This window comes from Botrytis fragariae (genome assembly GCF_013461495.1).
Source record: "Botrytis fragariae strain BVB16 chromosome Unknown tig00000797, whole genome shotgun sequence".
Lineage (NCBI taxonomy): Eukaryota > Fungi > Ascomycota > Leotiomycetes > Helotiales > Sclerotiniaceae > Botrytis > Botrytis fragariae.
The window spans coordinates 235,333-251,118 of record NW_023501013.1 but is presented as its reverse complement, the minus strand read 5'-3'; the positions used below and the strand labels follow the sequence as shown (position 1 = coordinate 251,118).

The window sequence follows — 15,786 nt, the reverse complement described above, 5'->3', positions numbered from 1 at the left end:
TAATCAAAGATTTGGATAAATATTCTAAAGAAAAGCTCTTTATTCTAATATTATATTGTAATAATATAAGTGGAGTCAATTAAATATAAAAGAATAAGTTTTATAATAAGATAAAGTATATTAATATTTAATGATATTATATTTGAAAAGATATAATTAATATAAAAAGACTATATATTATATGAATTCCAGGAATTAAATAAATAATTAATATTCTTACAAAACAGTTTACATACTCTGGCTTTATAATTTATAAAAAAAGTCTAGGATTGGATCTAGAATACTGAAAGCAAGTATATTAAAGAATATCAATAAACATTAGTCCTGAATTTGATTATATTTTACATTTTAATTGATTTAATTGATTTAACTCTTTATTAACTAAATTAACTAAATCAATTAATCAAATTAATCAAATTGAATAATTTACCCAAAATTAATTAAAACCACTAAATTCATCTAACTCTTTAATTTTATTAATATTATAAGATTCACTATAATCACTAGACCCATCAAATTTATCGAAAATCATACGAATTAATTAAATTGATCGATTTACTATAAATTAACCAAATCAATTAATCAAATTGACCAAATTAACTATTTGGAGAAAAATCATATAAGGTAACAAATAATCTGGAGATTTATTTATATAAGATTAGATTTGGGTTGTTTATTATACTAAAAAAGTAATTCTATAATTTGAAGATAATAAATCTAAAGTAATTTATTAGTATATATACAAAAAGGATTTTATAAAAACAAATCAAATTTATATTATTATATTTCTTTATAATGAATTGGATTTCATTTAATATAAACAGGGAAAATAGAATTCAAATAAAAAAGTACTTTTATACTATAATATAATATTAGATTATAGAATTATCAAACTTTATTAAAGATATAAAAACTATAGGTAATACTAGAATATTAATATTATTATAAAAGTTAATAAGATTCTTTACAAATATATATATATATATAGAGTTTATATAATTTAAATAATAGATTCCTATTATAGAAGAGATATTGGAATTCATATATATAGTATGTATATAGTATATATATATTATTATAAAATTTTTTCTTTAAGGTTCTCAGATATATAGATTCAATATATATATTTAATATATTACTTATTATGTATAACTTATTGTTTACTTCTAATACTTATATTCTTTATTTTGAAAATAAAGATATTTGTATATTTTATATAGAGTATTTAATTCTCTGTAATTATCATTGTTATAGTATTCGTAAAGGATAGATCCGAGTTTTCTTTTACTCTTTTTGGATTTAAGCTTTTATTTGTTTATTAGTGTATATGTCTTTATATATATCTTTTTGTATTATCAATTATATTCTTCTTTTTATAGCCTTTTATAAATCATATAAATAAGGTTTCCTTTTTTTCTTTATTCCAAGTGATTCTAAAATACTTTTTTCTTTAAATTCTTTAAATAGGTATCTATATTTATTAAAGTTAGTATTTATTATTTTAATAATAATTTTGATATAAAAATTGAAAAGATAATAAATATTATTTCTATTTATTCCAATTATAATATATTCTCCTTTAAATACTCTAAACTCGAATTTCTTAATTATTAAATCTAATTATTAAGAATTTCTAATCCATATTTTATAATCAAATATTCTAAGCTTTTTAAAATCAGGCTATCTGCTATATATAATTTTGTATAACATTATTATTATAAAAAGCGTTTTTATCTTTTTAAAAGGTAATATTTTAATAAATAATCTATTCTTTAAATATATAATATATTTGATAGTGAATTTCCATATACTAAACTTAATATCTAATTCGCTTAATAGCAATTTCGTTATAATACTAATATCTTAAATCTTTTTTTTAGTTATTTTATTCATAGAGTACTTTCCAGAAGATAAAGATTTGAATATTAATTCTCTCTTTTCAATTTTTATTTAAAAAGATATATTAAATTCACCCTTCCTATTATCTACTCTAATAATAATAATCTTATAATTAAACTCTTTCTTGATCTAATTAATAAGATCTATTAATATAAATATAATAATTTCTATAGATTTATTTTTTATAAGTTTAAATTAAATTTCTCTTATTATATTATTAATAATTATAATAAAGTATTTATTTCCATTTTCAGAAGATTCTTGAATTTCTAATAGATTTATATACAAATATTATAGTTTTATAAATATACAAATAATTATATATTTATTGAAATATTTATTCATTTTTTTTATAAAATAAGGCTTATAAGCTTTTCAACCAATACTTTTCTTTCTTTTAGTATAGTATAACCTATTTGAAGCTTTTTTTAATTTATTTATTTAATTATAATTGAAATAATCTAAGTGATAATATACAATTTCAGTTTTATTGTTATTTATATTAATCTTTTCTATTTCTGAATTTATATTAATTATATATACTTATTGAATAAATGATTATCAAATAATATAATTACTATTAATATATTTTGCAGTCATTTCTAATTGATTATTTTTTTAGTATAATATTAAATTTCTTTTGAAAATAACTTTTTGATTTATTTCAATAAATATTCTAATTGAAATAAATTGATTATTCTAAAAATCCTTAATATATTAAATATCTTTTAATATAAAGTTTCCAATAATAGCTATTCTATATATAATACTTATAGAATATATATTATTCGCAATTTTGATTTTTTGTGGAATATTCTATTATATAATATTAAAGAGATTTTCAATAAAACTAGTGAAATAATAAGAGATTCTCAAATCAAGAATCTATATATCATTTTGGATTTCAATATATATTACAATATAAAAATAAAAGAAACTAGTATATTCGTTTATTATAGCTATTTATATAAAACTATCATTTTTAGTCTTTTTATTTGAATACAAAGTTTCTTTAACTTTATTATACTCCTAGTAAGCATTTTACCAATATCCTTTCTTCTTATAGAATTTACAAATATAAAATTCAATTTTAATAGCTTTATCAGAATTTAATAAAATAATATAATTTTTTTTAGATATATATTTTTTTCTATTTCTATAATATTCTTTATATCCTTTTCCATTCTTTCCTCAAGTTCTCTTATTACTTTTTCCTTTTATATTTTCTTATATAGTATTAGCTATTACTAAATGATTTATTATATCTCAAGGAATTTTTTTAGTTTATTATAAAGTATATAGTGTATCTCATATATTCATATTTGATAATATAATAAAGTTTTGTTATATCTGCCAAACTTCTATATTTAGTAATATATTCAAAAGATAAAAATAAATCTCTATTTCGAATAAAGGTTGTATTATTGTAGATAATTTATATTAATAATTAAAAAATCAATCGAAAAAGAATTAAATCGTTTTTGTTTTAGAATCAAATTACTTGTAAACAAATTATTACTAAAGATTCTAAGTATATTAAAGATTTGTATTATTATTGAATATTAAAAGTTTCACCCAGATTTCTATAATATCTTCTATATCAATTATATATATAAATTAAAAGCAATATATAGAAATAATATAGAAATTGATAATAAAAAATGTAATTCCCGTTTTTCTATTCCATTTAGTAATATCAGCTCAACTGTTCACTAATTTTATATTTCTCTTTATATACAGAAATAATATAAATATTATTATTATAGCAATTTAAATAGCTTTATAAAAGTCTATCTAATTATAACTATTAAAAGTAATTAGTATTCCCTATTTTGTTTAAATTATATTAATAATAGTTTTACTTATTATAATATCAAAAGTAGGGGTAGTTGTAGAGAAATAAGAATTCGAGATTTAGGAAATATAAAGGTATAAAATGAAACTTATAATAATGTAACGCTTATAATCTATTAGAAATAGATAGCAAGTTATATATAATAAGTAATATATTAAATATATATATTGAATTTATATATCCGGGAATCCTAAAGAAGGAGTTTTATAGTGATATGCATGTGCCACATATGTACTATACATGTGAATTCCAATAATATTATATAGATTCTAGAAATTGAGTAAACTATTGATATTCTTATGAAACAATTTATGTATCCTAGCTTTATAATTTATAGAAAAGATTTAGGATTGGACTTAGAATACTGAATATATATATATCAAAAAGAATCAATAAATGCTAGTATTGTATTTGATTAAATTAATTATTTTAATTGATTTGGTTAATTTGGTTGATTTAAATTGATCAAATTGACTAAATTAACCAAATTGATCAAATTAATAAATTTCACGTATTTCAATAATTTCATTAGATTTATTAGATTCACTATATTCACTAGATTTGTTGAATTTATTAAAAACTATTCTAATTAGCTAAATTGGTCAATTTATAATAAATTGATCAAATTGACTAAATTAACCATTTTGAGAAAACTATGTGGGGTAATAGATAAACTGGAGATCTGTTTATATAAGATTGAATTTGGATTGTTTATTATATTAAAAAGGTGATCCTACAATCCGAAGATAATGAATTTGAAGCAATCTGTTAGTGTATATATAAAGGGGATTTTATGAAAGTAGATCGAATTTGTATTATTATATTTTCTTATAGTGGATTGGATTTTATTTGATATGAATAGGGAGAATAGGATTTAGATAAAAAAGTACTTTTGTATTGCAATATAATATTAGATTGTAGGGTTATTGAACTTCATTGGAGATGTAAAAACTATAGGCAATATTAGAGTGTTGGTATTGTTGTAGGAGTTAATGAGATTTTTTATAAATATGTATATATATAGAATTTATATGATTCAGATGGTAGATTCCTATTATAGGGAGAATATTGGAAATTATATGTGTAGTATGTGTATGGTATGTGCATACTATTATAAAACTCCTTTCTCGGACTTCCCGGATATATATATATTCAATATATCACTTACTATGTGCAACTTGCTGTCTACTTCTGACAATCTTATTAAGCGAAAGTATGAATTAGATGATATGTATAATATAGATGAAACCGGATTTGGAATTGGAAATACTTAAAGTATATATATTATAATCGATTCTATTTAGAAATCGAATTGGAAAGTTATAATTAGTAAGTAAGAATAGATAATTGTATTTGAATATATCAATGTAGTTAGAAATGCTCTATCACTTATAATTATTTTTAAGGCTCAGAATACGAATTCTGTATGGATTCTAAAAGATATATCTCAAAGCTAGTAGTTCTCTACTAATACAAATAGATAAACCTCAAATAGCTATAAATTAAAATAATTAAAAAGGATTTTCGAATTAGAATCCAAGAAAATGTTAAATAATCAATCTCGACTTTTAATTATAGATAGTTATTCAAGTTATATTACAAATAACTTTATTGCTTTCTGTATAGATAATGATATCGATTTATTTATATTATCTCCTTATTGTTTTTACTTATTTCAGTCATTTGATATTGTAATGTATAGGCTAATGAAACGATATCATGCTTTAGAAGTCGATCGATATTCTCAAACTGATATAAAACGAATCCAAAGAGCTGAATAAGTAAAACTCTTTCAAAATATTAGAAAAAAAGTATTGAATTCTTTTAATATTAAAGCTGGCTAAAGAGGAGCTGGTTTAGTACCTTTTGTTTTACGAAAAGTATTTGATTTATTATTATTTAATTTTTCCTAATAATCTTTTATTCTACAAATGAGAATCCCTAATCAAGATCTAGACTTGTCTATATTTAGGAGTTCTTTTTTAGATGGAATAGAACTAAAATAAGTAAATCAGATTTTTAATATAACTTTAGTAAACAGTAATTCTTTTATATTATTAATTTGTTAATATATCAAAAAAATGATTAGGCTTATAGAATCTCAAAATGCTGAGATAGCTTTATTTCGAAAATAGTTCTCTAATACTTAGGAAATAATTGAGATTCAAAAAAAGAGAACTAAAAACAAAAGAGTTAAATTATAAGATTAATTTGTTTTTAGTATTAAAAAAGTATTGAAAATAGTATATAAAGTAGAAGAAAAACTGAAGAAGAAAAAGCTACAAGAACGGCTATACAAATACCCAATTGAAAAATCAGAAAAAGAGATTAAAAAAAAGAATTAGAGAATAGTTTAAATGATTCAGAATTAGAATTGAAGGATTATATAGCTCATAGAATAAAATCGTATATAGAATAATTGAAAAAGTATCCGAGTTCCCTATATGTCCGAGTTCCCTATACATTATGTTATATGAATAATATAAATTTCTAATCAATTATTATAAATTAGATTTTATATAATAATTATTATGAAAATAGTGTTTTTGTAATAAAAATCGTAACAATTTCGATTGTTTTTAGAATATAATCAAAATATTTATAATTTTTGATTATCTAAATTTTTCTCATCTTTAAAGATTATTTCTTTTTCAAAAAATATTGACTAATTATTAAAATATGAATATTAAGAAAAAGTTAATTTTAGTGTGATTTTGAAGTGATCCATTCGGTGATATGATCCACTCGCATATGAATCACGTTATCCTAATTTGACGATAAGAAACGACACGCGTTGAACTTCGAATTACTTGGCTCATCAATTACTATATTCTACACACATTATGAATTGCCCGTGCCAGATAGAAGTTTCATCATGACCGAAGAACAGCACGTTTCCACATTTGAATATAAGCCTCTAGAACCCGATAAACGAACGGCAGTTCGAATTTTTATCTTAAGTGGTGGTTCCGGCGAGTCTCCCATCGAAAGCTCGATCCTCCACATAGACCTGAAAGATCCCTCGGGTACGATAAAATATGAAGCGTTGTCATATGAGTGGAAAGTAGCCAGTAGCGATGACCCAATCATTCTTGTGGATGATTGCAAATTTCGGATTCGAAAGAACCTATACGATGCTCTTATACAATTAAGGTTTGTTGACAAAGATCGGTATATTTGGATTGATGCTCTATGTATCAATCAATCCGATCATCTGGAGAGAAATCGCCAGGTACACATCATGCAAAAAATTTACAAGAGAGCACAAAGAGTCATTCTCTGGCTAGGTCCTGCGAAAGATGATAGTGATCTTGCAATAGAGATCCTGAAAATAATGGAAAGTACCCGTGTAGGGGAAAGACAAATTGCCGAATCACAAGACCGAAATCGTAAGGATTGGCGCGCAGCACTCCTGGCCTTGTGTCAAAGATCGTACTGGCACCGAGTCTGGATGATGCAAGAAATATGCCTCGGCCGAGAATATTTAGTATGCTGTGGTAGTAGAAATATCCCTGGTGAAATATTTGACGAAGGTTTAAAGAATTTGGCGAGATCTAGAGACCACGGAGATGCCTGGAACGATACGATGAAAGAAACTTTGGCGGTCCGACATATCACTATGTTTAGGTACTGGGCACAAAGAGGACAACTCTTCCGACTGGGCCAGTGTATCGACATATGTTTGGATAGTTTCATTGCGACAGAGCCTCGAGACTTTGTATATGGAATACGTGGTATTGTTAGTGACTGTGAGAATGATGAGCTGGTTCCTGACTATCAAAAGTCTTTGAAGAATGTATTCTTTGACGCAGTTCCGATACTAAAACGATCCTCGAATTCGTCAGTACAAGTCATCAGTAAGCTGGCTAAGAAGCTCGAATTGACTGGGGATGAAGATGTGCAACTTTGCTTGTTAAGATTGAGGGATCACAATAATGAATTCGACAAAGTTGAAAGAATGACGCAAAATGAGTATCCTGGTGGAATGAGGAAAAGGCTGCAGAGGAGGAATCGAAGAGGTACGGGAAATGGGAAGGGTGGCAAGGGAGACTGTGATTGGCAGCTTGACATAGACGGACCTCAATTACCTGATTTATGACACTACTAATGGGTTCAAGTGGTTTCGCAAGTGAAGATTATACCATTGTGGGTGCAAAAGTAGTTCAAAATGAAATGGTGACACCTCTGCTCTTACCTCTAGGTATTGTGTCTAGCCGTGCCGAAACGCATGTTACAAGAGTTTCTTCCAAATGCACCGACTGTTGCTCAGCATATTTCGAATATTCTTGCTGGTTTGTATGATCTGGGGCTGATTATTCAAGTGAATTCAATATTACATTCACCTCGAATGAATTCCTTAAAGCGTCCACAAGTAATTGTTAAAGCGGCAATTAGATCAGCTCATCATGCTCATTCACTGCCTCCTGGATCCCTTTATATATGGCAAACTGTCCATTGAAACTGGATATATGCTTTTGTTTCTTCAATTTCTACAAATATCTGCAAGAAATATTGTGAAATAACTATACTTGACGAGTCAATCATCATTGTCAAAGATGGACAAAGACATAGAGTGAGTCGACATGGCGCGAGAAATATTTTTACTAGCTAACAAACATCGAGGAGTATCTATACCGAGGGAGCAATCTTGGAGCTGCGATCAGAGAGTAGATCAGACGCAGAACCCAATGGAGATACTACTTCTTGCAAGATAATCAGATTCTTCGAGCCACCAACACTCTCCTGTGTCATGGAAGTGGAGTTACTGAATCAGCCTGACAACAAACGGGCCGTGCTCAAAGTTTTTGACCGACGATTTGCGTCTCAACTCCGAGCTGATTACAAGATTGGCCCGTCAACTGCTGCTAAAGAGACGGCGTTTGTTGAATACGTTAAGAGTGGTGATGCTTCAAAGTTCGTAGACCGACTGAGAAACGATGAGGACTTTGAGGAATCCAAGGAAGGCTGGACCATGGGGCAAAACGAAGCTTATCTTTACGATCTGTGTCTTGAAATGTATGAGGCTGAGACGACAGTGTATCGAAAACTGGAACACTTGCAGGGTAAAGAGATCCCACAACTATTAGCACAAGTCAGATTGCACGCAACCACAGCAGTAGATGAAGTTTCAGATAATGCTACTGATTTCTTTCAGATAAAAGGTATTCTGATAGAGCTCATCGATGGGTATACATTATCGGAGTTGCCAACAAACGCACCAAGGGAGTCCTGGGGAGATATTTGCCACGAGGCAGTGCGAGTTGTACGGCTTCTTGACGACTACTCAATTCTGAACGAGGACGTGAGGCCTTCAAACATCATGGTTACGAGGCAATCTACCCAAGACAAGTATCGTATTGTCATGCTGGACTTCGCGCAGTGCGTTTTCCGAGATCCTGAGGAGACGGACAAACAATGGGGTAGGAAAAAGTGGAACCAGGACGAGGAGGGTGCGATTGGACTGGTGATGAGACATAGATTGAAGAAGCTTGACTATGATTTTCCGTTCGAGCATTCAAATCATTTCTTGGAGTGGGCAGTGACAGAATTTCCATCAGAGGATGAGGATGAGGGCCATTCAACTTCAAAGTAGCTGTGAGCACCCCTACCAGAATGTCATTTATGATGTGAATCTTGCGTAGGACGAGGATGAGCTTGAATCGGTCAACCATAGTTCATTGTTCGGAATAGAGTGGGAATTTGAGGCTTCATTGTTCAACTTCAAAATGGGTGATGAGGGCACAATGTTCGAGCTTAGATGGAACAACTAAACATGAATGTTCGAGATTTATCAGAATACAAAAGAATTATCAGAATTAAAATATATATTCCAATGGGGAAGAGATACTTGCTGGCGAGCTTAAGATGAATTGCTTGATAAAATTGAGTATAACCATAACTACTGTGGGTAAAGACGAATCAAGCACTCGCCTCATTGTAAAAATTTCGACATCACGATGATATCACGTGCTAGAGCTACATCACACCAAGTGGCGTGATCTTCACCTGTTAACAACCTCCTAAAATTGGTGTGACGCCGCCCTAAACCATCGGGCATCTAAGTCCACCCGGTAAAAGAAAAAAAGCCTGGCTTCACTGAGACCAATCAAATAAGCCGATCTTGCATACAGAGTATGAATCAAAACGAGGAAAAAATATGCGAATCGGCAAGAAGCCGTCTAGGTAGACGTGAGGCTACAAATGAGGGATTTTCCAATCAATAATAGGTTAACAGATACTAATATTCGGCCCGTCACACGGATACATGCGCCTCCCAGGACGGGGTGGCTGTTGGCGCCTAGCTCACAGGAGTCGTAATCACTCGATTACGCATTGCCGGCATGCAGAATGTGGGAAGAGGATCAAATTGAACGAGTCCACTGGAATATGGGCCATAACTTCATGTTCCACGAGCTTTTCAAAATGAAAAATATACTCCAATCATTTTGCACTGGACTGGATTGCGAATGTAGGGGCACGGGAAGACGCGTGAGGGAGTTTCGCGTTTGTCACCGGATTAGTCGAGCCTTTCAATGAAGACAGATTTTTAATGGTATGAGTGGAATCACCAGCCTTGAAAACCATGACACGTCATTAAATCAAGACTCAGAGTCAAGAGAAAAATGTATTCGGGTATCACAGCCGTTATTACCCCACCACATAGATATCCGGCCCATTATGTATATTACACCCCTTCGTTTGTCTACATTCAAGGCTCCAGTAAAGCCTGACTTTGTCGTACCACATCTTTTGTCTCGACAAATCTTTGAGCAAATTCGAGATGAGAATTCTAATTCATGGATAATGGCATCAGGCATATGTGTTCAATGCCCAAACTAGTCATCTCCTCGCGTTTCACAACAAATTTCCAAATTTCCCGCGGCATTTTTGCCTCGTTTAGTTACACGAGATACGTAAGTCCGTACTGTATACTGTTACACCATCTAAAGAGTAGAAGTGCATTCTTCTTGTGTAAGGAGGAAGGTGCCGTGGCTACAAACGGCACTTGAAGGCTCAGCGAGATGTATCCCAAGCCTTAGGTTTATATAATCCCCTTCATCTCCCAAGTTTCGGTCTTTTCTCTTCTTCCATCATTCTCGCAGTCCATGAGAGAAATGACACATCGGTCTTCTACATTTCTCTGGCTATATTTGTTTGGAAGAAGTCACATTGTGCTTTGGTCTTTACCTTTGACAACAACCACAATCTCAAACTCGCATTGAGAACCTGAACTTACATTCCGAGATCCAGTCAAAGCATTCATCTCGAAGTGGTACATAATATATGGTGGTCTCATACTGCGGGAGATTGACAACTTGATGGGATCTAGAAGTTGAAGCCATGCAGTTTGTCATTCCTGATATTGTATCTTTGAGATCCACGACTAATCTGATGAACAGCAATAGCAGTCCCAATTTTGGTAAAAATGCTAGTTCTTCCATGAGTCTCGTGTGAGTTGTTGGCTATCCACTCCACAATTCCGTTCAAAGGAGGCTCCGTGCAGAATCTGACCTGGAACTTTCTGCCGGGACTTCTGTCAACTGTGGCTGGGACCTTCTCTTAGAACCACATCAATTCCTCCTTAGTTGGAGCATCGGAATGTGCCATTATTTTGTCATTATAGACGATATTTCTCGGGTTCGAGAGAGGTCAAAACGCTTTACGAAACCTCAGGCTAGCGTTGGTTAGGTCTCGGTCTGGAGACATTGCATTGTCGAAGACGGGTCTCATCGTTTTGACAGACTGGCAGAAGTCTCTTTCCGGAATACAACGCTCTGTCAGCTGTACTCTGGCTCAATATTGTGGAGGCTCAACATCATTGTGGTAGATGCAGTGGGACAAGAGATAATCTGGAAGTACGTACACTTCTACATAAATGACGTACAAATCTCAGGCATATGTAGTAACCAGTCAATAGTTACTTACCTACTGAATTTCCCGGTCACCAATTCTCGTTGAAATTTCTTGTGACTATATCCACAATGATCCAAGATTCTCACGGGGAGTTACGTCTCGCAAAGCTCTGCGAAGGTCAAAAGGTCTGAACCAGTATCAGATGACTCGTGGTTAGTTGTCCTAATAGACACTAGTCTTCAAGGTCTTGCATTCCATCCGGAATACGCCCTTTTGTTTCAAGGTACTCCGGTCTCAGCGAAACCTTAGACATCAAGTTGGGACTTCTCTTGAAGGTGCAGTAAGGATTCCACAGCATCAACTGTTGTGGTGTGACATATTTATTCGAGAGGGTGGAGCATACGTCATTCGTCCACCAGCCCATATATCCTGCAATAACGTTCGCCACCGAATAGGGAACTCTTCGCACAGATGTCGTCGCAAAATATGCTGCAAGACAATTCTCCAGCCAAAGACCACAACTACATCTCTGAATATCACTCTCTATTTAACCTCGTCATTGAACTTGAGAGCAAGTCAATGAGAGACGTCAATCATATACAGACGAAATCACTTAGGACACAGTATGTTCATCGGCATTAACCTGCTATAAAATCGGCGGAAACCTAATAAAAAGCATAAAACAAATTGCTGAAGCGATACTCACAATTGTTGGACTGATCGAGCCCCTGTTCAGGGAGGGCGTGGCCGAAGATAATTTACGAGAGCATCTTGAAGATGGATCCCCGATTCTTACACCCATCTTGACACTACCAGCTCGGTTTGTGTAAATGATGCCCCTGGTGTATTAATTCGAATTTCGAAAACGTTCTCGACTAAACAACAGACATCGGATTGGAGTTAAGGGCCCAGCGCCAAATTCCGGATGTACATACCATCTGCACCTCGGCAAAAACAAATCGACGTGTAGCACAGCCTTCCATTCACATCACTATTGGCATTAAAAGCCAAACTAGAAATCCGGGAGATCATACGAGGTTTGAAAAGTACAACAGAAATCATACCCGGAATCCACGTACTACATCTCTCTCCTCGCTTAATATAGGCGAAGCGGATTCCCAGATCGAAATTGAGATATAATGATCACCGATGCGAAACAGCTCGAAGAGATCGCCAAGCTCATTTTCCATAGCGCATGCTGCAATCTTTCTGATCTTGTCATAGACATAAGTAGGTGCTAAGGAAAGCTCATAATCGGGAAAGCATCAAAGTAACCTATTTTCGTGCTTAGTGCATGAATTGACTCCACATCACTAGTCGGTCCACATAAGTCATTCTTTCGGGTATAAATTTTGGTATACATTTAATGATATCAAAGTTCAATATGAACTCCGATAAAAAGAATCTTGGCGAGAGAGTTCCGGAAAGAGAGGCAATGATAGGGAACTTCACAGCGGCACTGTGGATAGAGAGACAAAGAGTGGTTCTTGATGCAATTTCGAAATATTTCGATATGGGTGTCCTATATGCAGGACTTTTTATATATCATAAATTAGGAATAGTCGGTCTGCTTGCTCTAGCCATTGTAGTAGCAATACCCATCACCGGGATATAGAGATCCATACAAATACATCGACGAGTTTCGAGAGTTTCGGAAATCAGTCTTTACGCAGATGCTCATATATTTATTTATGTTGACATCTGAACCGAGAGACAAATAGGAGAGGAGTGTCCTAGATTCTGGCTTGGTCGCTCGGATACGATGACTGTGTTTTCGGTCTTCGTTGTACACCAAGATTCGAGTCTGCATCGAAAGAGGTACACCAGTTCCAGAGAAAAAAGTGGCGGAATAAGTGGGAAACGAGGTGATCAGGCAATGGGGAAAGTGGTGGGGAGATAGATCAAAAGGATGTTGTGAAATACATAAAATCCATATCCCTCTCGCACTGAACTCATTACACCACTTCCCATCGCTTTCTCAAGAAATTCCTCCAGACATATCCACATCTTCCAGTCCCACAGGAGGGAAAAAAGTGACAGACTCTCACAACCAGAAATTAGAGTCAGACTTCGTTGTCAGAGAACGAAAATGTTATTAGGCTTGGTTCGGCAGGAATCATGGTAACCGATGTATCACGCAGGGCGCTTGCTATGTGGCCAATCTGGATTTCGAATTGAAATTCTGGATTTGACTGATACTCAACTGAAGGTTCAATTCGAAAATGGACAGAACCGTGTTACGCTGGCATATCAGTAGTCTGATACTATGTGCTTGAAGATCTTCGAAAGCTTTAGCTACGTGGGGGCAAGCGATGTCTTAGAGGCTGCGAAATCTTTAATGCTTGCCGACCAAGAACCCACTAAAAGCGCGGTAAATGAAAGAAGCAGATCAAAATTCACTTTCGCGGCAATGAAAGCAGCACAAAATTACGAAGAATGGCTGAAGCATCACTTGTACGAAGATAGGGAAGAGGATGCCCTTGACTACGAGCGCGTCAACACTAATAATTCAGAGAAAAGGTCAACAATCTGCCAATCAGATCTTTGAAAGCGTTTGATGCAGTAGATCAACTCGAGGGCGAGGGAGCAATATATCCGAAGGTTGGAGATAGTAAGGGTATCATAAATAAAGGAAATCTTGATCGGAACAATCAAAAAGATTATAAATGCAGGGATATCAGTCACTCTCCAGGCGGTACACTCGTGCACACTACATCTCAAGACAATACACTAGTCTTTCTGATGCCAGGTATGCTCACGAACATGACGGATCAGGCACTACTTATCGCCTATCAGAGAAAGAATGGCTGGAACATCCCGAATAGATCCAGAAGGTCGATTCACAAGATGCCTACAAACCAAACTTACAGGAACTAGCTGCGCGGCGGATTTGAGATCCTAAGCCAGCAACAGTGCATTGTCGAGATTTGATCAATTATGCTAAAGATGGCGTTTATGCCAAGGATTTAATCTCTGATTACATCCAAGGCGTTCTCATCTTGGCGAAAGAAACAAAGAATGTGCTCGTTTGGGAGGCTGGACTCTTCCGGTGGCCATTTGTTAGGGGCGTGAGGGTTCGGAAGGGTGTCCCGCATTTGGGTCACCCATTTACAGACCCTGATGGAAAGATCATGCAATACGAGGATCGCGTGCTGCATGGTGGAAGGGATAGCGATATTGTTGCGGTTGATAGTTGCTCTCCTTTTACTTTTGAATCGGTTTGTAAGCACCCGGAGTATGAAGCGTGGCTGAAAAAGCATCTGTTCGCTAGTCGAAAGAAGAATGCCATTTAACATCTCAATATTTAAGGACTTCAACAATAAAGTTGTATGTGAGCAATTTATCAATGATCCCACTATTGAAAATGAAATTGGGCCTGATTCGGTGGTTCAGGATGATAGCAATAGGGTTTATAATGCATCTGGGGTAGTTGAGCGGAATCCGAAAGCGAAGGAGGAAAAAAACCAGCGAGGAAATCAGTAAAGGCTAAAAACATAATCAGTCTACCAACAAATCTTTACGTCATTAGACTACCACACAACCAAAACATCTATCAAGGAAATCTCACCCGGAAAGCATTTTCTCATTACTAAGAGTGGGAAACCCTCCCAAAGAAACGAGAGGATCTATATACTCAATAGTAACCTCCAGAACGAGTGACTTCATACATTCGGGATCAGACCTACTACCCATTACCGACTCTTCCCCCTCACACTCTCAATGAGGCTTACATGCTCTGGGGTGAGTGTCCTGCCAATAGTCTTAATCTACAGATGGGTAAGCCAATGTTGATTAATGAACACTTCAACGGCTCTTTTCCTGTGCTTGCTAAGCATATGAGTCTCTGACTGGATATGATTGGGTTGGATCGCTGAATCGGTATGGGTTAGGATGAATCTGGGGTTCTCTTTTTGATTCATAGGGAAAAAACAATATCAGAGTGATATTCAAGGGATATAAAAGAGTTTAATACTCTATCAAACAAAAAAACAAGAAAACCTAAAACCCATTTGTATCTTTCGCGATTTAATTCCGTGATACTTCATTGTAATGTGATTTTGGAAGTACTCGTGAGAATCGACTGATTTTTCTCGTACATATATTCACAGCATGACCTACATCTTAGCTAGAATTCTTTTCCTTCTTCTTCTTCTCCTCCTTCTTCTTCTTCTTCTTCT

The 15,786-nt window shown here is 33.2% G+C and overlaps 4 protein-coding genes across 4 annotated transcripts; all 4 read left to right on the top strand.

Moving 5' to 3' along the window:
- Positions 1-6,629: 6,629 nt before the first annotated feature.
- Bfra_010449 (putative ankyrin repeat and sam domain containing protein 6 protein) lies at positions 6,630-7,853 on the top strand (the record flags this gene model as incomplete). The annotated part of the gene is made up of 1 exon (XM_037340781.1): positions 6,630-7,853. The coding sequence occupies one exon, from the start codon at positions 6,630-6,632 to the stop codon at positions 7,851-7,853; it is 1,224 nt and encodes a 407-aa protein (XP_037186424.1).
- Positions 7,854-8,310: 457 nt separating this feature from the next.
- Positions 8,311-9,347, top strand: Bfra_010448 (uncharacterized protein; the record flags this gene model as incomplete). The annotated part of the gene is made up of 2 exons (XM_037340780.1): positions 8,311-8,327; positions 8,378-9,347. The coding sequence occupies 2 exons, from the start codon at positions 8,311-8,313 to the stop codon at positions 9,345-9,347; spliced, it is 987 nt and encodes a 328-aa protein (XP_037186423.1).
- Positions 9,348-11,736: 2,389 nt separating this feature from the next.
- Positions 11,737-12,191, top strand: Bfra_010447 (uncharacterized protein; the record flags this gene model as incomplete). Its single annotated transcript, XM_037340779.1, has 2 exons — positions 11,737-11,793; positions 11,907-12,191. The coding sequence occupies 2 exons, from the start codon at positions 11,737-11,739 to the stop codon at positions 12,189-12,191; spliced, it is 342 nt and encodes a 113-aa protein (XP_037186422.1).
- Positions 12,192-13,874: 1,683 nt separating this feature from the next.
- Bfra_010446 (uncharacterized protein) lies at positions 13,875-14,901 on the top strand (the record flags this gene model as incomplete). Its single annotated transcript, XM_037340778.1, has 3 exons — positions 13,875-14,062; positions 14,122-14,357; positions 14,522-14,901. The coding sequence occupies 3 exons, from the start codon at positions 13,875-13,877 to the stop codon at positions 14,899-14,901; spliced, it is 804 nt and encodes a 267-aa protein (XP_037186421.1).
- Positions 14,902-15,786: the final 885 nt, after the last annotated feature.